General features: G+C 50.7%; 1 protein-coding gene across 4 annotated transcripts in view; it reads left to right on the plus strand.

Moving 5' to 3' along the window:
• The window catches only part of CERS1 (ceramide synthase 1), a 28,714-nt gene that overhangs the window by 4,510 nt on the left and 1,598 nt on the right, over positions 1-22,606 (plus strand). For 2 of the 4 annotated variants that reach the window (XM_045552200.1, XM_045552224.1), the window contains 5 exons: positions 299-458; positions 6,538-6,718; positions 8,255-8,416; positions 9,000-9,147; positions 9,363-9,472. In XM_045552200.1, coding sequence (XP_045408156.1) covers positions 299-458; positions 6,538-6,718; positions 8,255-8,416; positions 9,000-9,147; positions 9,363-9,472 — 761 coding nt within the window. Of the gene's footprint in view, positions 1-298; positions 459-6,537; positions 6,719-6,968; positions 7,079-8,254; positions 8,417-8,999; positions 9,148-9,362; positions 11,611-22,606 lie in introns of those variants that run through there. The other 2 variants (XM_045552214.1, XM_045552207.1) reach the window with 2 other exon arrangements.

Raw genomic sequence — 22,606 nt, forward strand, 5'->3', positions numbered from 1 at the left:
CACCGAGCCCCCCTACTCCCCTCGGATGACCCCATTGGTCCCCCACCAGCCTCCACAGCCCTCCTCCTTCCCCCTCAGGGTCCCCCCCTTATTCCCCTCCCCAGCGCCACTGCAGCCGGACAGCTGGGCACTAAGTTTAGCCCTTGGCAGGTGCCTGTGGGCTCTGGTTACGCTCCAGGCAGCTGTGGGCACAGGGGCTGCCCAGCCTGGGGAGTCCCAGGGCCTCAGTTTCCCCACCATGGAGGAGTGCCCCTGGCCCCCAGCGCTGATGGCTGCTCAACTGCCTTTTCACCTGTAGCCCCTGGCCAAGCGGTGCCGCCTCCAGCCTAGAGATGCCTCCAAGATGCCTGAGAGCGCCTGGAAGTTTCTCTTCTATCTGGGCTCCTGGAGCTACACCTCCTACCTGCTCTTCGGCACCGACTACCCCTTTTTCCGTGATCCACCATCTGTCTTCTACGGTAGGAGCCCTGGCATGATGGGTGGGGAGGGCTCTCCTAAAACACAGAGAAAGGGCCCAGCGCAGTGGCTCATGCCTGTTAACCCCAGCACTTTGGGAGACTGAGGTGGGAGGATCTTTTGAGCCCAGGAATTTAAGGTTGCAGTGTGCTATGATGATGCCACTGCACTCCAGCCTGGGCAACAGAGCAGGACCCTGTCTAAAAAAAAAAAAAAAGCACAGTGAAAGGCACACAAGGGAGCCGTATACTTATCAGAGACCCCAAGAATATCTTGGAAGTCAAGCCAGCCCCAAGACAAGGGTGATGATGGGACCCTGGGGATAATAAAGGGGCACCTGGCCCTGTTGAGGTCCAGGGAGACATCCTGGAGGAGGTGACCCCTGCCTGAGCCCACACAGGCATACCAGATATCAGAACAGCACATGCAAAGGCCCTGGGGCACACAGATGGTTGTTGCATGGGGACTGGAGGGTGTCTGTAGAGAGCTGAGGCAGGAGTCTGAGTTTCATTCTGAATGAGATGGATTTAAGCCAGGCTGGATGGGATTGGGTTTTGTGAATTAAAAATGCCTCCTCTGGCTGCTATGTGGAGCAGGGAGGGTCCCCGTGGCTTGGACCATCTTGGCAAGGAGATAGACACAGAAGTGGCCACATCCAATTGATTGGACTTGATGTTGGGGTCGTCAGGGCCTGATCCCTGGGTGGGATGGGCAGGAAGGTGACTCCAGCGAGGTCTTTGTGACCTGTCTCGGTGGAGGAGGCAGGGCAGGGGCCAGCACGGGCAATGGGCAGGTTGTAGGAAACCCCATCTGTGATGGAGGTTTGGGCTTCTCTGTCCCATGCTGACCACCCAGGCTACGTACCAGGGACACACGTGAATGGTGTTTTCTGCTTTGTGATGGGAACAGCCTACTGTGAGAGGCCTCTTCTTGGCACTGGGCCCAGAACTTAAAGTGGATGTGTCACCCACGGGGCCACTTTTCCCCTGTAACACACCTCGAGTCCCTAGAGGGGCGGTGTTAGCTGCTGCTCGATTTTCTTTATAGACGGATGGCCCATAATTGAACTTTCTTGTTTTTTTGGAGACAGAGTCTCGCTCTGTTGCCCAGGCTAGAGTGCCGTGGCATCAGCTTAGCTCTCAGCAACCTCAAACTCCTGGGCTCAAGCGATCCTCCTGCTTCAGCCTCCTGAGTAACTGGGACTACAGGCATGCGCCACCATGCCCAGCTAATTTTTTTATATATTTTTATTTTTATTTTTAGCTGTCCAGATCATTTCTTTCTATTTTTAGTAGAGACCGGATCTCGCTCTTGCTCAGGCTGGTCTCGAACTCCTGAGCTCAAACGATCCGCCCGCCTCGGCCTCCCAGAGTGCTAGGATTACAGGCGTGAGCCACAGCGCCTGGCCCATAATTGAACTTTCTTAACGTTTTGGGCTTGGAGTTGCGTCCAGTTTCTTACAGATGATGCTCATAAGTTAGCTACTTCTTTCAGTGTGCATTTTTGGAATGCCTGCTGTGTACCAGGCCCTGTGCTGCACACAGCTGGAAGCAGGTCAGAGAAAGTCCCCCACTTTCTCTGAGAAAAGTTTGGCAGAGGGAGGAGGGGGTGTGGGGTGTCGAGGAGGTGGGGAGCGGAGAGTTTTCAATGGGAATGGGGTTGGCCCCAGTGGAGGTGGCTCTGAGGGGGACCTGGAGGAAGGAGTCAGGCAGGAAATACAAAGACTGCTGTGGAGGACCGAGGACTGTTACTTACCTAAGAGGGATGTGACTGTGGGTTGGCGATCTGCCCAGGGGCCCAGGAGGGAACTGAGGGTGGGAGCTCGGGCTCTAGGGGGCTCCCACCAAGACAGCCCCAGAGGTTGAGAGGGGAGGGGAGAAAAGTGGCTGATTTGAGGCAGAGTTGGCTGGGCACCGTGACTGACACCTGTAATGCCAGCACTTTGGGAAGCTGAGGCAGGAGGATCGCTTGAGCCCAGGAGTTTGAGACCAGCCTGGGCAACATAGCAGGACCCCATCTCTATAAAAATTTTAAAAATTAGCCGAGCATGGTGGCATGCACCTGAAATCCCAGCTACTCGGGAGGCTGAGACAGGTGGATCTCTCGAGCCTGGGAGTCCCAGGCTGCAATGAGCTGCGATTGCACCAGTGTATTCTAACCTGGGCGACAGAGCTAGACCCTGTCTCTAAAAACACATTTAAAAGGTAGAGCTGATAGAATTTGCTGCCAAACCAGAGGTGGGTGTGAGACAGGAAGAGGGTGGGGACGATGCCAGGGTCTGGGATCTCTAGTGAGATGGGATCCTTGTGCCTGAGTAGCAGCCTGCAGCTTGCTCAGCCCCGAACCCACCCTCCAGGCCCCCACTGCCTCCTGCCTGCCTGGCCCTGACCCCACCCTCCAGTCAGATCAGCGCCATCTGCATAGCCCCGCTTTTGGCTCAGAGGTTCTGCTCCTGGCTCCTCCCCAGCCCCAGCTGTGAGGCTGTCACACTGGAGCCTGAGGCTCCACCCTTGTGCCTCCAGAAATCCCATCAGGTCCATGACGATACCGTCCCCAAGTCTCCAGCGCTGCACCTGGACCCCAAGATCCCACCCCAGAGCCTCCACCACCAAACCAGGGCTGGGAGAGCTGCTCCAAAGTCCATCGCCCCACCCTGGACGCCCCTAGCCTCAAGACACCAGGACATTTCGACCTGCTTTGAGCAAACACCCACAACCCAGGAACCAACAACAACCTTATCCAGCTGTGCAGTTACCTCTGTGGGGAGACCCCAGGTAGAGCCACCCCCACAGCAGCAGCCTCAGTGAAGAGGGTCTGGTCCAGCTCCCAACTTGAACATCCTGCAGCTGTCTGGAGAGTTCCCAATGAAGAACGGAAGACCCCTGGACTGAGCCTGGATGCCCCCGTTTTTCACGTGACATGGGGAGGGGGTGCAGAGGCAGGAGGGGGTAGGGGGGCAGCCAGCTGGAAAGGTAAGGCCAGAGAACGAGTGGGGAGGCTTTGCTGACTCTGGTGACCCTGAACAAAAGCTGGGCCTCAGAAGTTTCCAGAAAGGCCATGCGTGGTGGTTCATGCCTGTAATCCTAGCACTTTGGGAGGCCAAGGCAGGAGGATTGCTTGAGGCCAGGAGTTTGAGACCAGCCTGAGCAAGAGCGAGACCCTATCTCTACTAAAAATAGAAAGATCAGCTGGGCATGGTGGTGCCTGTAGTCCCAGCTACTCGGGAGGCTGAGGCAGGAGGATCCCTTGAGCCCAGGAGTCTGAGGTTGCAGTGAGCTATGATTGTCCCACTGCACTCTAGCCTGGGTGACAGAACGAAACCCTGTCTCAAAAAAATAAATGAATGAATAGGGAGATGGCCAGAGGGGACTGTGGGATCCAGGGAGGCAGGTTTTAGGCTGGAGGCAGTCACCTCAAATCCAAGGGCCTGTTGTGCCAAGGATAGGGCGGGGTGCTGGACAGTGGTCTCATGCCTCAGTGGCCTAGGACAGGGGGTCATGATCGGCTGAGGTGGCCTTGGTCCTGGATGCCCCAGGGGTGTCACCAAACCCTGGTGTTGACTCTCATGCTGAGAAGCAGCCCCGTCTGGAAGATACGTTACATGGCCCCCCCAACTCTGGTTCTGCCTCAATCAGGGGCCTGAGGCTGGCCAAGGAAGTTCAGCCGTGGTGATAGGACACAGAGCTGGCAGCAGGCACAGGAGCTCCTGGGCCTCTGAGTATGTTATCCCTTGGGGACACCAGGAGACAGCCCCTGATAGTTTTCTGCAGGGAGGGTCCCCACCTGGTCCTCCTCTTTCTGTGGAGCCCCCACCATGGGTGGGTAGTAGCTCTTCAGGACGTAGCCGTCCCCAGGGCTTCATGGGTGCTGCCTGGAGCAGGATGTCCCTGCAGAGGGGCCTCCTGCATGCAGATGGGAGCCCAGGGGTCTGGGGTCCAGTGGGCATGGTGACACCTGGGGTGCCCATGGGCACAGCTGCAAGCTGAGGGCTGAAGGAGGACGAAGCCACCTGCCAGGTGTGTGTGGTGGAGTGTTAAGAGCTTGGAACCAAGATCGAAGCATTGGCGGCGGCTGAGGACGGAGCGCGGGTTTTGCTGTTGAGTCTTGGGGAACCGCCGGATGGTGTAAGTGGCGGTGGAGAGGCAGAGATCTGATTTGTGGGGTGTTTGGCATTTTTTTCTTGAGCTAAAGTTGACATAACATAAAATTAACCACTTTAGCCAGTCACAAAAGGAAAAATACTGTATGTAGGATTTCACTTATATGAGGTCCCTAGAGTTGTCACATTCCTAGAGACATAAAATAGAATGGTGGGGGTCGGGGAAGAGGGCAGAGGAGTTAGTGTTTCGTGGGGACAGAGTTACAGTTTGGGAAGATTAAGAAAGTTCTGGAGACGGATGGTGGTGATGACTGCACAGTACCGCGAATGTGCTCTATGCCACCACCTGTGCACTTATAAGTGACTCAGGCAGTAACTTTTATGTTGTATCTCTCTTACCACAGTTTAAGAAAATGAACCATTTTAAAGCAGACAGTTCAACAGCATTTAGCACATTCACAGTGTTGTGCAACCGTCACCTCTGTCTAGTTCCACAACGTTGTCAGCACCCCAAAAGGAGACCCCATCCCCATCAGCAGCCACTCCCCCTCCCCCAACCCCTGGTAGCCACCAGTCTGCTTCCTGTCTCTATGGATTGGCCTGTTCTGGACACTTCACCTCAGTGGGGTCACACACCACATGGCCTCTCCTGTCTGTCTTCCTCGCTCAGCACCATGGAGTTGTCAGAGCTCCGTTCCTTCCTATGGCTGAATAATATTCCACTGTGTGGACACATCACCCCATCATTCATTTGCTCATGGACGTCCGGGTCCTTTCTGCCCATTGGCCATTGTGCTGCCGTGGACACGGGCGTACTGGTATCTGCTTGAGTCCCGTTTTCCGCTCTCTCAGACGCCTGCCTAGAGGGGACTTGCTGGGTCGCCTGTGATGGTTTGTGTGTTCACGGCCATCAGGGCTGTGTGAGGACAGGGGCAGACAGGCGTGGGTGCCAGGGGGTGCTGTGGGCTGGAAATGGCAGTGCCTGGACCCAGCTTGGGGCGGCAGGGGTCGGGGAAGTGAGCAGAGGCGTGGACAGAAAAGGGGCCCCTTAGGTGGTGGTCCAGGTGGGTCTCGGCTGCAGGACCAGGCGTAGATGAAGGCTGTTGCTGAGGTGGGGGCACGGGGGTGTCTAGGGGGCAGCTGGGCTCCAGGTGTAGGTTATCCCTAAGGGGGAGCAAGAGGCCCCAGATGGAGCCAGGAGGGTATGTTTTGGGAGGGGGTGGGTGGAAAAGGAGTGACCAGAGAGCAGGGAACAACCCAGAGAGTTCCAGGCTGATGTGAGCAGAGGAGTGCATGGCCTTTGGCCTTAGTGTCTGGCGGTTCCTGGTGCTGTGGCAGAGAAGGGGCAGGGGAAGAGGTGGGGAGTCAGGAGGGGAAGGGAGGCAGGGACCACCTGATGGGAGACCCCACACTCGGCGGCATGGCACCCCAGCATGTCTCATGTTGAAGCTAGGCAGGCAGCATCCTCGGTTGGGCTGGGGATTTGTAGGGACGGGGTCTGGGACACTGACAAGACAGGGGCCTGGTAGGAGGAGGCCGGAAGGGGAGCCGGGGCAGAGATGGCAATCCTGCAGGTGACGGACTCCAGGGTAGGAGTACCTCCTCCTGAAGAAAGAGAGCTGGGAATTATTTAATAATGATGTGTCTCTATTGGCTCATCATTTGCAACAAACGTGCCACACTAATGCAAGGTGTTGCTCACTGAGGAGTCTGTGGGTGTGTTGCGAGGGAGGGGGGATATAGGAACTCTCTGTCCTATCTGTTTGATTTTTCTAGAAACACAAAACTGTTCTTCAAAAAAAAAACACCTATTAGTAAAATATAACAGGCAGAGAACTGGGAGTGGAAAATCTGGGATCAGAGATGCGTGGTGACCCTGGTACGGGAAGGACGCACACATGGCTTGGAGGTTGTCACGGGGTCACTCGGGGGGTGCCCAAAGACCCTAAAGGTCCCTTATGGTGAGGTTCGGCTCTCCCCAGACTGGACGCCGGGCATGGTGGTGCCACGGGACATCGCAGCTGCCTACCTGCTGCAGGGAAGCTTCTACGGCCACTCCCTCTACGCCACGCTGTACATGGACACCTGGCGCAAAGACTCAGTGGTCATGCTCGTCCACCACGTGGTCACCCTGGTCCTCATTGTCTCTTCCTACGCCTTCCGGTGAGGACAGGAGCGGGTGGGTGGGTGGAGGGCATAGCATAGGCAGAGGGCAGGGCTCGGAGACCAGTGCTGTGGGCGGCGGGGCACAGAGGAGGACTGTGGGGCCAAAGATTCCAGAGAGAGATTCTGGAGGGATGGGGTGAAAAAGACCCAGAGAGCCACTACCACATCCCACGACCCCCATCTCCCTTGGACTTCGCCCTTGACAGGGTCACACAGTGAAGGCTAATTGAGCACCTGCTCTGCACAGGCCCCAGGGGCCCAGCTGTGAACACAACAGATGCACCCAGATGTTTGGAGCCCGCTGTGGCCACCGCGGAGCGTTTCCCATGGGGCCCATCCAGACCTCAAGCGTGCCGTGTGTGTAAAATGCACCCAATTTCAAAGGCTTTGTATGCAAACCAGAGTGAAAACATCATACCCTGTTGGTCCTTTTGTTATCTCGATTACATATTGAAATGGCAATATTTTGGATATACTGAGTTAATTAGAATGTGCTATTAAAAAAGTCTTAACATGTTCCTTTTTCCTTTTTTTTTTAAAAAAGTGTGGCTGATAGAAACTTTAAAGTGACATGCCGCTTACATTCAATTCGCTGCAGGTGGCTGGTACAGCTTTAAACTTAAATAAAAGCACACATTTGCATTCCTCAGCCACGCAGGCCACATTCAAGTGTTCAGTGGCCACATGTGACTGGTGGCTCCTGTATTGGATTGATAGTTTAGGATATTCTCATGGTTCTAGAAAGTTCTATCAGCACTTTCCAGAGGGAAGGTGATAAGAACTATGGAGAAAAATCAAGTTGGAGGACAGGCCTTTGGGGTATTAGGTCTAGGCGGGTGGTCTGGGATGACAGGTGAGAGAAGACTGAAAGAAGTGAAGGGAGGCCCTGAGACCCCAGGGAGGGGTATGTGCAAAGGGCCTGTGGCAGGAGCCCAGGAGTCAGGAGGGCAGAGTGGGGAAAGGGACCTGGCGAGAGGGAGTGAGGCACTTGGCCACACCCAGGCTGAATCTAGGCCCCTTTGCCCAAGCAACTGTCAGGTGGAGACTCTGGAGAGGGACATAGGGATGGCCTTCAGGCTTCTTAAGATCCTAGTGGGGATGTGGCCAAGGCCTTCCCTAGGCAAGTCTGCAGCTTGCAGTGATCAGGCTGCACACGCACACCTGGGAGTGTCAGCGTGGCAGTGTCCAAAGTGAGGAATGAGCTCGTGGGGCATCTGGACACAGAATGGCCCACGCCTGTGAGAGTCAGGGGTCACAAAGGGTCAGAAGTCACAGAGACGAGGCGGTGCCAAGAAGGAACTTCCAGGAAGGCTCTTGAACCACGTGGGGAACAGTGAGGCAGGGAGGGCGAGGCTGCAGTGGCATAGTGAGGGGAGGAGTCCTGGGGAGGGAGGTGGGCAGGGCAGGTGAGCCAGGGACAGGCCCATGAGGAGTCTGGAGGTGTGGCCCAGGGGGCCAGTGCTGGGGGCGTTAGTGCAGAGTGGGGGTCCCGCGTGTGAGTAGCCCTCTCCTCTCCCCATCCTGCCCCCCCAGGTACCACAACGTGGGCATCCTTGTGGTCTTCCTGCACGATATCAGTGACGTGCTGCTCGAGTTCACCAAGCTCAACGTCTACTTCAAATCCCGAGGCGGCTCCTACCACAGGCTGCATGCCCTGGCGGCCGACCTGGGCTGCCTGGGCTTCTGCTTCAGCTGGTGCGTGGCGGGGAAGGGCCGGGCCGGGCAGGAAAGGGGGTGGGGCCAGGCAGGGAAGGGGCGTGGCCTCGTGGTATGGGCAGGGACCAGGCTGGGAAGGGGTGGCGCCTGGTGAATTGGGTGGGGCCCTGAAGGGGAGAGGCTAGGCTTAGAAGGGGGTGGGGCCTTGGTAAGGTAGGTGGGCCCAGTCAGGGAAAGAGGTGGGGCCTGGCAGGGAAGGGGAGTGGCCCAGTGGTGCGGAAGGGGCCCTGGAGGAGAAGCACTAGACTGGGAAGGGGTGGGGCCTGGTGAGGTGGGTGCGGCCCTGAAGGGGAGGGGCCAGGCAGGAAAGGTGGTGGGGTGGGTGGGGCCAGGCAGGGGAGGGTCTGAGTGGGGAAGAGGCGGGGTTGGGCCGGGCAGGAGAGCGCAGGAGGGGAGCCAGATGGGTCTGCGTAAGCCAGGATGGGGGCAAGGGGGCAGAGATGGGCGGGGATGTGCAGTCATTAATACAAGTAAGCGGGTCCAGGATGGGACAGGACAGGGACTAGGTGGGGCCGCCATCCCCCTCCCCCCACGGCCTCCCGACATGGCCCTGCCTCCACAGGTTCTGGTTCCGCCTCTACTGGTTCCCTCTCAAGGTCCTGTATGCCACGGTCCACTGCAGCCTGCGCTCCGTGCCTGACATCCCCTTCTACTTCTTCTTCAACGCGCTGCTGCTGCTGCTCACCCTCATGAACCTCTACTGGTTCCTGGTGAGTTGGCTGGCCCCTGCTCGGTTGCAGCCCTGTGCGCACCCCATCCCTGTGCGTGTCCCCAGGTAGCAGTGCAGGCACAGGTCCTTCCCAGGCAGGCCCGGGGAGGGAACACCACGTACAAAGGGCTTGTGGCAGGAGCGCCCCCCAGCTGTCAGGAGGGCCGTACGGCGCGGAAGGGGCTTCCCTCTCAGCCGGTCCTTCCCCTCCCACAGTACATCGTGGCGTTCGCCGCCAAGGTGCTGACGGGCCAGGTGCGCGAGCTGAAAGACCTGCGCGAGTACGACGCGGCGGAGGCCCAGGACCCCAAGCCCAGCAAAGCTGAGTGAGTGTGGAGGGGCCTCTGCCCCACGCCCGTTCCCTTAGCAACATCCGTCCGAGTGCACTCTGTGGCCAGGCCCCCAAGACACAGCAGCGGATGAGGCCGACGCGGATGCTGCCCTGGACCCTACTCGGAAACAGAGACTTCGATAAAGGGGTGGGGGACGTAGCCACAGAGTGGACTGCTGTGAAGGACCGAACAGCGAGGAAGGGGAGGGAGGGGCCTGGGCAGGGGGCAGAGCAGTGAGGGGCCAGAGGCTGGGTCTTGGGGGCAGAGGCAGCGAAGGCCAGGCCCAGTGGCCGGCGTGGCCAGAGTGGGCAAGCCAGGTATCCGTGGGTCCTGAGGAGTAGCCATTGGCCAGGCCAGACAATGACCTCTGACCCACGTCCCCACCGGAGTGGGTGGCAGTGCAGGTGGGAGGAGGGAGTGCCAAGGGCTGCAGAGAGAGCCCATGCTGTGTCCATGCTGAGATGTGCTGGCCTCGGGGTCCGACAGGGAGCCCGGTGGCCAGCCAGCAGGAGGTGGGGCTGGGCGCTCAGAGCCAGTCTGGCTCTGGAGGGAGTCCTGGGGCTGGAGAAATAAAGGGGCCTCAGTGAGCCTCCTGCAGGTGGCGCCTTCGGGCCCTGCCAGCCCTGTGTTGAGAGCCAGATGGTGTCCAAAGCCTGGGACCAGGGGAGGGGGGCGGCGCCCAACCCAGCGGTTAATGGGGGCAGGTTTGGGTGACAAGCAGGGTCTGGGGTGTGCGGCACCCCAGAGGTAACATGAGGAGTATCTGAGCAGGCTGTCGAAGGTCCCAGAAGGTGGTGACTGGCCAGGCCCTCTGATTTGGCCAGTGGGGCCATTGGTGACCTGGCACGGTGGTTTCAGGGAAGCAGTGGCTCAGAGCTCAATGCAGTGGGTGGGAACAGGAGGAGATGCAGAGATTTAACAAACCCCGGCTGTAGCAGGAGGAGGAGTGTGGTCAGACCCCAGCTGAGGAAGGGAGAACCAACCAGACTTGCTTTGTGTGTAGGTAAAACAAAAATAAAAGAATCAGATACTTTGTTCCTTCTCCACTCCCACTGCTTCACTTATCTAGCCTAAAAGAAAAAAAAAAAGAATCAAAGATAATTCAGGACTTTTGGCTCAAGCTGCTGTTGCCTGAGATGGGATCAGGGCAGGGCCATGTGCGCTGGCAGATGGGGGCTGTTGGGAGCCTACTCTGAGAGTGTTGGATTGTAGCTGTGCCTTGAGTGTGAGTCCGGAATTGTGCATAGGGATCAGCAAGGTCTCACCAAGGAGTCTTCCAGAGGCAGCAGTGGCCACAGAGAATGGGGTCACCTGTTTGGCCAAATCTAAACATCTAAAAAATCCTTTTGCTGTGGAACAGTGAACTTGTGGTAGAGACATCCTTGTAAATGCAGAGCCCAAGGCAAGGGCAAGCCAGACCTCCCGGCCCCACCAGTGTCTGGCTCTCTCTCCCCTGAGGATGTCCAACCAGAACACAGGGGGAGGGCTGGCACCCCCAGCCCCACATGAGAGCGCTTCCACTAGGACGACAAAGCATGGACTGCGCACAGAAGTGACAGAGCATACCAGGGATCACCTTGCCATGACCGACCCCATGGGCACCACCAGCAGAATTTGATTCTCCAAGTACAGCTAGGGTTAGCACAGGTAGGTATAAAACAGGGTAGGATCAAGGGGTTCAGACTACGAGACATCTTTCAAAAGAGGCTCAGAACTGTCAAGATTGTGGAAAGCAAGGAAAGACTGAGGAACAATCCCAGGTCAGAGGAGACTAAGGAGATGTGACAACTATATGTGACATGGGCTCCTGGACCAAGAGAAGGACATCTGTGGAAAAGCTGGTGAAATCCAAATAGCATCTAGGGTTTTGTTAATAGCAATGCACCAATGTTGGTTTCTTGTGACAAATGTGCTGTGGTAGAAATGTCAGATGCAATGTTAGGGGAAGCTGGATGAAGGGTACCCAGGAGCTCTCTGTACCATCTTTGCAACATTTCCACAAACTTAAAATTATTCTAAAATAAAAAGCTTATTTTTAAAAAAAAGGCATGAGAGACCATCAAAATGGCATTGGATGTTATATTACTTTCCTAAGGTTGCTGTAATAAAGTACCACAAACTCAGTGGCTTAAAACCACAGAAACTTTCTCATATTTCTGGAGGGCAGAAGTTCTAAATTAAGGTCACAGGGCTACACTCTCTCTAAAGACTGAAGGAAGATCCCTCCTTGCCTCTTGTAGCTTCTGATGGCTCCAAGTGTTCCTTGCTTTTGTGGCCATATCACTCCAATCTCTGTCTTCCATCTTCACATGGCCTTCTCCTCTTCTCTTTTGTTCTTTTCTCTGTTCTCTCTCTTATACTAATAAGGACACTTGTCATGGGATTTAGGGCCCTCCCAAAATGATGATCTCATCCTGAAATTCTTCATTTAACTACATCTGCCCAGACTCTTTTTCCAAATAAAGTTCTATAGATTAGGACATGGATGTAACTTTTGGGGGTGGGGGGGGCACCATTCAACCTACTACAGCTGTTAAAGCTAAACCAATTAGATATAGCTGAAGAGAGAATCAGCAAATTGAAAGCTGTGAAAAATTACCCAGAATGCAGCATAAATACATGGAAAATATGAAAGCTAGCATTATAAGAATTATCTAGTTTGACTGAATTCTAACAGGAGACAGGCAGGGAGGAACAATACAAAAAGATGTAATGCTGAGAAATTTTTAGAAGTAACAAGACAAAAATAACCAACAGGTTAAATAAAAAGGCATTCATGCCCCAAATACATCATAGTGAAAATACAAAACAGCCACAGAGGGAAAAAAATGTAGATGACCTACAAAACAATGTAAACTAATAGCAACCAGGATAGCTGGAAGATAATGGAATAAAATACCATCTCAAGTGCTGAAAGAAAGTAACAGTCAACCTGGAATTTTACACACAATTTTAAAAACAATTACTCAAAAGAAGCAACGCCCACACTATCAAAAACTAAAAAAGTTTTCCACTAGCTGATCTTCTCTATGGATATATTTAAGAAAATAGGAGAACTATCCAAAAAGTTAGGTAAGCAAAAGCATGGAGATGTATCTGGGTAAAAATTCTTCAATGCCTAATTTGGGAGATTAAAAAAAAATCAAGGCCGGGTGCAGTGGCTCACGCCTGTAATCCTAGCACTCTGGGAGGCCAAGGCGGGTGGATTGTTTGAGCTCAGGAGTTTGAGACCAGCCTGACCAAGAGCGAGACCCTGTCTCTACTAAAAATAGAAAGAAATTATATGGACAACTAAAAATATATACAGAAAAAATTAGCCGGGCATGGTGGTGCACGCCTGTAGTCCCAGCTACTTGGGAGGCTGAGGCAGGAGGATTGCTTGAGCCCAGGAGTTTGAGGTTGCTGTGAGCGAGGCTAATGCCATGGCACTCTAGCCTGGGCAACAGAGTGAGACTCTTTCTCAAAAAAAAAAAATCAGAAATATCAAACATTATCAGAACACGATTATGGGCTTTGTATTCTTCAAGAGGGTGAGAATCAAGGATATATGTAAAAAGTTTTAGGGTATAGAGGGGAGAATGGAACAAAAAACAGGTACAACAACTTAAAGGGCAAGAAAGGAGGAAAAGGTGGTTAGAAAAAGCAAGATAAGTAATGCAAAATAAGAGTGTAGCAAGAATCCCAAATATTAGGCATCAGAATAAACATACATGGAATAATCATGACAGTTATGAGATTGCTTTTGAAAAAAAAAATCCACCTCTATACTGGTTAAAAGACCAAAACTTCAGCGCACAGAAAGGTTCAAGCAAAAGGACAGGAAGAGAAGTTTGGTTGTCATTCATGGAATGTTCTGAATGATGTAGCCTTACTCCACTGAGTGACTACAGGAAGTGACTGCTGACTCTGCATGCTCCATGCTCAAGCAGCTCAGAACCAGGGTGAACAGATGTTTGGGTGGGGTTTTTTTTGTTTTTTGTTTCATTTTGTTTTGAGACCGGGTCTCGTTCTGTCACCCAGGCTGGAGTACGGTGAGCGACGCCATCACAGCTCACTGCAGCCTCGAACTCCTGGGCTCAAGTGATCTTCCCACTTCAGCCTATGGAGTAGCTAGGTCTACAGGTACACACCACCACACCTAGCTATTTTTTCTTATTTTTTTGTAGAGATGGGTCTCACTCTTGCTCAGGCTGGTCTTGAACTCCTAGGCTCAAGTGATCCTCCCGCCTCAGCCTCCCAAAGTGCTGGGATTATAGGTGTGAGCCACTGCGCATGGCCCACGCATTCTTTTTAAGCAAAGGAACATTTCTAGAAATTGACCTAACCAAGCCTCCTGGGGTGGCCCCCATGTCCTTGTTGTGACATGGCACCTTGATCCAAAGCCCCCAATTCCCTCTCAGGGGCTGCCAGGACTGGCCCTCCATCAAGGGACCGTCACCTCTTTCTGGCTCTGCTGACCTGCAACATGATACCCCAGCACATCGTAAATCCCACTTCTGCCTCTGCTACACCTGCAGTGTCTAAAGAACTGTGGCCCGTGGCTGGGCGCAGTGGATCACACCTGTAGTCCCAGCTACTCGGGAGGCTGAGGCAGGAGGATCGCTTGGAGTTCAAGGAGTTCGAGCCCAGGAGTTTGAGGCTACAGTGAGCTATGATCACACTACTGCACTCCGTCAACCCCCACAAGGGTTCTTGGCCATTAACTGTCCCCATCATCATCCTCTGTACCCATGCTCTGGCCTCTATGTCCCCAAGAGATCAGGGATGGCCAGGTGAGGACATCCAGCTGTGCATTGGCCAGCCATGGCAGAGGACAGCCCCTCTCTCTCCAAGGCCAAGGATGTTCACCTTTGTCTTCTGAAGGACATTTTGGCCAAGGACAAAAACGTTCCCTCTCCGCCTTTCTCCTCCACCAGCCTCGTCAGCCTCTCTCCCTCCTTTACAGCAACTGCAGGATTCTCCTAGATGCTTCTTGATCCTCTTCAAACCCATCTGCTCCTGGGATTTCCTCCCACCAGTTCCAAGACCATTTTTGTCCACATCCCCTGTGGCCTTCTTGGTGCTAACCCTGCAGGTCACTTCCTTTTTCTAAAAAATAGTTTTATGGAGGTATAATTCACATACCATACAATTCACTGAGTCGGTATGGAATTCAATGATTTTTTGTACATTCCCAGGGTTAGGCAGCCGTCACCACTGTCCAGTTCCAGAACATCCTCATCACCCCCCAAAGACACCTTGTACCCATCAACAATCACTCCTCACTTGAAGGAGGTGTCCCTCAGCCCCTGGCAGCCACCAGTCTGCTCTCTGCACCCTATTTTTTAAAAATTTCAGAGTATTACGGGGATACAAACATTTTGGTTACATAAATTGCATTTGTACAGTTTGAGTCAAAGTTACAAGTGTGCCCATCACCCAGATAATGTGCATTGTACCTATTAGGTGTGAATTTACTCATCCCCTTCACCTGCTTGATTTCTGATGAATGTTATTTCCATATGTGCACATAAATGTTGTTCAATTAGTTCCAATTTAATGGTGAGTATGTGTGGTTGTTTTTCCATTTTTGTGATACTTCACTTAGAAGAATGGTCTCTAGTTCCATCCAGGTTAATACAAGAGATATTAGTTCACCATTTTTTTATGGCTGAGTAGAACTCCATGGTACACATATACCACATTTTATTAATCCACTCATGTATTGATGAGCACTTGGGTTGTTTCCACATCTTTGCAATTGTGAATTGTGCTGCTATAAACATTTGAATACAGGTGTCTTTTTAATACAATGTCCTTTTTTCCTTTGGGTAAATACCCAGTAGTGGGATTGTGCCATCAAATGGTAGGTCTACTTTTAGTTCTTTTAGGTATCTCCATACTACTTTCAATAGAGGTTGTACTAGTTTGCAGTCCCACCAACAGTGTATAAGTGTTCCTATCTCTCCGCATCCACACCAGCATCTGTTGTTTTGGGATTTTTATATAAAAGCCATTCTTGCTGGAGTTAGGTGATATCTCATTGTGATTTTGATTTGCATTTCCCTAATGATTAGAGACATTGAGCATTTTTTGATATTTGCTGGCCATTAGTCTATCTTCTTTTGAAAAGTTTCTGTTCATGTCTTTTGCCCACTTTCTAATGGGGCTGTTTGACTTTTTCTTGCTGATATGCTTGAGTTCTTTATAGATTCTGGTTATCAGCCCTTCATAGGATGTATAGCATGCACATATTTTCCCCCATTCTGTATTGTCTATTTGCTCTATTGATTGTTTCCTTGGCTGTGCAAAAGGTTTTTAATTTGATCAGGTCCCATTTATTTATTTCTGTTATTGACGTGATTTTTTAGGGGGTCTTCTTCATAAATTCTTTGCCTAGGCCAATGTTGATAAGAGTTTTTCCAACATTTTCTTCTAGAATTCTTATATTTTCATGCCTTAGGTTTAAGTCTTTATCCATCATGAACTAATTTTTGGGAGTGGCGAGAGGTGCAGATCCTGTTTTTTCTATTAATACATGTGGCTATCCAATTTTCCCAGCACCATTTATTGAATAGGGATTCTTTCCCCCGGTGTATGTTTCTGTCTGCTTTGTTAAAGATCAGATGGCAATATGAGGATGGTTTTATATCTGGGTTCTCTATTCTGATCCATTGGTCTATATCTCTGTTCTTGTGCCAGTACCACGCTGTTTTGGTTACTGTAGCTTTGTAGTATAGCTTGAAGTCTGGTAAAATGATGCTTCCCAATTTGTTCTTTTTGCTTAAGGTTGCCTTGACTATTTGGGCTATTTTCTGGTTCCATATGAAGCATAGAATTATTTTTTCTAGATCTGTGAAAAATCATGTTGGTGTTTTAATGGGGATTGCATTGAATCTGTAAATTGCTTTGGGTAGTATAGACATTTTAACAATGTTGATTCTGCCAAGCCATGAGCATGATATGTTTTTCCATTTTTATTTACATCCTCTGCTATTTCCTTCCTCAGTGTTTCGTAGTTCTTCCTATAGAGGTCCTTCACCTCCTTGGTTAAATATATTCCTAGGTATTTTATTTTCTTTGTTGCTATTGTGAAATATATTGAGTCTTTGATTTGATTGTCAGCTTGACTGTTGTTGGCATATAAGAATGCTACTGAATTGTGTACATTGATTTTGTAACCTGAGACATTGCTTAATTTATTTATCAATTCCAGGAGTCTCTTAGCAGAACCTTGGGGTTTTCTAGATAGAAGATCATATTGTCAGCAAAGAGTGATAGTTTGACCTCTTCTTTCCCCATTTGGATACCCTCGATTTCCTTCTCTTGCATGATTGCTCTGGCTAGGACTTCCAGCACTATGTTGAATAGAAGTGGTGACAGTGGGCAACCTTGTTTGGTTCCAGTTCTAAGCAGGAATGCTCTCAATTTTCCCCTGTTGAGTATGATGTTGGCTGTTGGTTTGTCATATATGGCTTTTATAATTTTGTTTTTTGTTTTGTTTTGTTTGTTTTTTTGAGACAGAGTCTCACTCTGTTGCCCAGGCTAAAGTGCCGTGGTGTCAGCCTAGCTCACAGCAACCTCAAACTTCTGGGCTTGAGCGATCCTCCTGCCTCAGCTTCCCAAGTAGCTGGGACTACAGGCATGTGCCACCATGCCCGGCTAATGTTTTCTATATATATATTTTTTAGCTGTCCATATAACTTCTTTCTATTTTTAGTAGAGACGGGGTCTTGCTCTTGCTCAGGCTGGTCTCGAACTCCTGAGCTCAAACAATCCACCCACCTCGGCATCCCAGAGTGCTAGGATTACAGGCGTGAGCCACCACGCCTGGCCTGGCTTTTATAATTTTGAGGTATGTTCCATCTATGCCTATTTTGTTAAGAGTTGTTACCATAAAAGGGGGCTGAATTTTGTCAAATGCTTTTTCTGCACTGCATCTATTGAGAGGATCATGTGGTCTTTGTTTTTGCTTCTATTTATATGGTGAATCACATTATAGATTTGCGTATGTTGAACCTTCCTCGCATCTCTGGGATGAACCCCACCTGGTCATGGTGGATTATTGTTTTGATGTGCAGTTGAATTCGGTTTGCTAGGAGAATTTTTGCATCTATATTCATAAGGGATATTGCTCTGTAGTTTTCTTTTTTGTTGTTGTATCCTTTCCTGGCTTTGGTATCAAGGTGATACTGGCTTTGTAGAATGAGTTGGGAAGGGTTCCTTCCTTCTCAATGTTATGAAATAATTTCTGCAGTATAGGTACCAGTTCTTCTTTGTAGGTCTGGTAGAATTTGTCTGTGAAACCATCTGGTCCGGAATTTTTTTTCATTGAAAGACTTTTTTTATTGCTGCTTCAATTTGGTTAGTTGGTATTTTTCTGTTCTATTTCTTCCTGATTGAACTTAGGGAGGTTTTGTGTTTCCAGAAATTTGTCCATTTCCTCAACGTTTTCAAGTTTATGTGCATAGAGATTTTTATAGTATTCACAGATAATATTTTGTATTTCCATGGTATCAGTTGTAATATCTCCTTTTTCATTTCTGATTGAGCTTATTAGAGTTCTTTCTTTTCTGTCTCTGGTTAACCTAGTGAGAGGCCTGTCGATTTTGTTTTTTTCAAAGAACCAATTTTTTGTTTTATTAATCTTCTGTATTCTTTTGGAATCAATTTCATTTAGTTTTGCGCTGACCTTAGTTATTTCTTTTTTTCTGCTGGGTTTGGATTAGTTTGCTCTTCCTTTTCCAATTTGAGACAATTCATTAGATTGTTAGATTTGTGATCTCTTTTGTATTTTGGACATAGTCATTTAAGGCTATGAATTTTCCTCTTAGGACTGCTTTTGCAGAATCCCACAGATTTTGGTAACTTGTGTCCCCTTTGTTATTTAGTTAAAAGAATCTTTTGATTCCATCTTAATTTCCTCCTTGACCCCATAACCATTCAGCAGTAGGTTGTTTAATTTCCATGACTTTGTGTAGAGATGAGTGTTTCTGTTGGAGTTGTTTTCTAATTTTATTCCATTGTGGTCTGAGAAGATGCATGGTATAATTTCTATTTTTTAAATTTGTTGAGACATATTTTGTGGCCTAGGATGTGATCAGTCTTAGAGAATGTTCTGTGAGCTGATGAGAAAAGTATATATTCAGTAGTTTTGGGGCAATATGCTCTGTAAATGTCTGTTAGGGCCATCTGTTCTAGGGTCCTGTTTAAGTACATTGCTTTTTGTTTATTTTCTATTTGGAGAATCTGTCCTGTTCTGTCAGTGGGGTATCAAAGCCCCGGCTATTACTGTGCTGCTGTTCATCATTTTGTTTAGATCAAGTAGAGCTTGTTTTATGAATCTCAGTGCACCTGTGTTGAGTGAATAGATATTTTGGATTCTTATGTCTTCTTGTTGAATTGTTCCCTTCACCATTATATAATGACTGTCTTTGTCTTTCTTTACTCTCATGATTTAAGGTCTGTTATCTGACATGAGACTGTCTACACCAGCTTTCTTTTGGTTTCTGTTTGCATGGAATATTGTTTTCCATCCCTTCACCTTGAATCTGAATGACTCCTTGTGGGTTAGATATGTTTCCTGGAGATAGCAGATACTTGGCTTGTTTTGTTTTGTTTTGTTTTGTTTTAATCCATTCAGCCAGCCTATGTCTCTTCAGTGGGGAGTTCAAGCCATTCACATTTATTGAAAGAATTGATAAGTGGGGTGGATTTCTGTTTGTTCTGTTGCATAGAACTTTATTGCTTTGTTTTACCTCTTGAGCCATTGTGGCAACTGGGCTCTGAACTTTAGCATTTGGATGATTTTGCACTGGTGAGTGTCTATTGTGCTGATCAGTGTATAATGCAGGTTTGAGTACTTCCTGCACTGCAGGTCTGGTCTTGATAAATTCCCTCAGCGTTTGCTTGTCTGAGAAAGTCTCCATTTCCCCCTCATTTATGAAACTTAGTTTTGCAGGATACAAAATTCTAGGCTGGCCATTATTCTGCTTGAGAAGAATGAGAATGCAGCCCAGTCCCTTCTGGCTTGTGAGGTCTCAGTTGAGAAGTTGCCGTTAACTCTGATGGGTTTTCCTTTGTAGGTTACCTGATGTTTTCGATTTATGGTTCATAGGAGTTCCTCTTTCATGTTAACTTTGGCCAGTCTAATGACTGTATGTCATGGTGATCATCTCTTGCTGATGAATCTCCCAGGAGTCTGTTGTACTTCTAGTACCTGCATGTGCAGATTTCTAGCAAGACCTGGGAAATTTTCCTCAAGTATCCCCTAAATAGGCTTTCCAGCCCTTGTGTATTTTCTTCTTTGCCCTCAGGGATGCCTGTGATTCTTATGTTAGGCCCCTGAGATTATTTCCTCTGCCTGATGTAGCCTATTCTTAAGGCTTTCCATTGGGTTTTGCATTTCTTTGAATGAATTTTTCATTCCCAGAAGTTCTGCTTGATTTTTTTTTAATAATTCGATTTCTTTTCTTTTCTTTTCTTTTTTTTGAGACAGAATCTCACTCTGTCACTCTGGTAGAGTGCAGTGGCATCATCACAGCTCACAGCAACCTCAAACTCCTGGGCTTAAGCGATCCTCCTGCCTCAGCCTCCCGAGTATCTGGGACTACAGGCATGCACCACCACACCCAGCTAATTTCTTTCTATTTTTTGTAGAGACGAGATCTTGCTCTTGCTGAGGCTGGTCTCGAACTCCTGGCCTCAAGTGATCCTCCCACCTTGGCCACCCAGAGTGCTGGGATCACAGGCATGAGCTATCGTGCCTGGCCCATATTCAAAATTCTTTATCAGACATTTCAATATTCTTGTTTTGGTTGGTTTCCATTGGTACAGAGTCATTGTTTTCTTTTGGGGGTGTCCTTTCACTGTGAATTTTTTTTTTTTTCCTCCAATGGCAAGGACTAGATCACTGTTATTTTTCACGTGTCTGGAGATCTTTCCTGATTCCTTCTCATCTGGAGAATGTTTTGCTTCTTATTTTTGGATTTTCTTTTGATTAGATAATGGCATGCCCAGTTTAATCTCTTGAGCGAGTGGGTGCTGCTTGCGGCTGAGGATCTACCACACCGCCTATGAGGAGTCAGCAGTCGCAGTAAAAGGGTGTGTAAATTGACCTCTCTGTCAGTAGGCGGCGCTTGCCAGAAGGAACAACCCGCAGTGTTGTTTTGGGGTCCTGACCAGCTCTAGTCCCTCAGGAGAAACACCTGATTGCCCCGGGTGGTGGGTCGGGCCCTGGAACTTCACGTGAGTCCTTGTTCTCTGCCACAGGGGAGCAAGGCTCTCCAGGAGGGTAGGCTGGGCCGGGCTGGGTCGGGGAGCCTGCCCTCAGGCTCCCCCAAAGCTGGCAAGGGATCTGCTTCAGCAGGGGTCAAAGGTCCGCTCCCAGTTTCTAGGAAAAGCTGCCAGGGAGGGGCTGCAGTGGCCTCACCCAGTCACGAATCTCTCCTTGCCCCGAAGCAATGCAATTGAGACCTGGGGGTATGGGATCTGGCCTGTCCGTGGGTCCCCAAAGATCCATCCGTGACCGTGCCAGGGAGAAGTGCCTGGTCCCGAGTTGCGTACAGGGTACCCATGCAGGTTTGATGTCCCTCTGCCTCAGGGCATGCCCTGCGCTGATGGAGTAACCAGGCAACCGGCACCAGGGAGGGCCGGCAGGCGGGGAGCTCACAGTCCAAGCACCCCTCAGTCTGGTGCAGGCGCCCTAGAGGAAAGGCCTGAGTCCCACTCTGTGGAAGCCTTGCAGTGGAGGCTCAGTTGTGTCTCTTGGCAGCAGCAGGTGGGGGAGGGGAAGGGGAGAAGAGTCCGGAAAGGGTTGAGCCCCACTGTCTGTGCAAGCCCCGACCTGGTGGGTGCAGCAACAGAGAGGAGAAGCAGTTCCTGCAAGCCTGGTTTGGTCACCTCTCCGCAGCCTCGGTGGGGCAGGGGCAGGGGAGCAAAAGGATCTGAGTGGAAGAAAACTGGCACTCTGCTTCTTCTTTGTCCCTCTCTCCGGAAGGTGGCCCACCAGAATGTCCAGACTCTGGGGTCACAGAGATCCCTCAGGATTCACCAGCCCCCTGTGGCTCCCACAATCTGGGCCCGGGCTGGGAAATGTTTGGGACCAAGCGAGATGAAAACCAAGGGGCTGAGGGCACCTGCAGAGGACAAAGGTGCCGAGTGGGTGGAGGAGCATATGGCACCTGCCCTCGCGGCTGGCGTCTGCAGCGACGGGAGGTGACCCCAGGGGCGCCAGCTGCCTGGTGCTTCGTCCTCGTGCAGCTCCCAGTTCACTGGCAGCCGCAGCTTCGGAGCTCATGAAGAGCTCTGGGGCAGCTCGGGAGCCCCTGCCACAGAGATGTGGGCAGGGGTGAGCTGTGCCGCACCCCCTCGCTGGACTGCAAGACTCTCTGGGGCTGCTCTCTGCCAGTGTCCTGCTCCTTCGCATCTGCTCCTAATTCTGGGGGCCAGAAGTCCAAGGTCAAGGTGTCAGCGGGGTTGCTTTCTTCCAGACCTCCCTCCTAGGCTTGCAGATGGCTCAGGAGCAGCTCTTTATTGTAGAACAAAATGGGCCTGTCTCCACGAGGGGAGGCGCACTTCCAGATTTCTCCACCAGCTCACAGAGCTCCCGGAGCGCATTCCCTGTCTCCAGTGCCTGCTTGACATTCCAGCATCTTCTAAAATAGCTCAAATCAACCCCTAGTCCTACCCCAGACTACCTCTCTGGAACATTCATCCATTGTGCTCAGTGGCAACTCGGCAAAAGCCTTGCAAAACCCCAGGGAGTTCCCCTCTCTCTGTCCTCCTCATTGGAAAGGAAACATCCAGAAGCCACCTCCGTCATGCACCTCTCCAGCTTCTACCCTCACAGTGATGCTCTTTCCGCCACCGCGGAGGCATACAGCTGTTGTAGAGAGGCCACCGCCCCCAAGGTGGGTGTGCTCCCTGCCCCAGAAAGGGACACTGGCAGCTGACTTGGAAGCCTGTGCGGAAAAGCCGGCGAGAATGAATGGGCACGGTTGGGCCCAGCCTTGAAGATACTACACTGGCCAGCATAGTAGGAGTCAACAGTGGGGGACAGGGACACGGTGTCTGTGAAGCCTTTAGCAAATAAATGAGCACCCAGAGGGAAGGAAGGTCTGTCGGGTTGGCCCCGGGCCAACACTTGGG

Source organism: Lemur catta, chromosome 1 (genome assembly GCF_020740605.2).
Source record: "Lemur catta isolate mLemCat1 chromosome 1, mLemCat1.pri, whole genome shotgun sequence".
NCBI lineage: Eukaryota > Metazoa > Chordata > Mammalia > Primates > Lemuridae > Lemur > Lemur catta.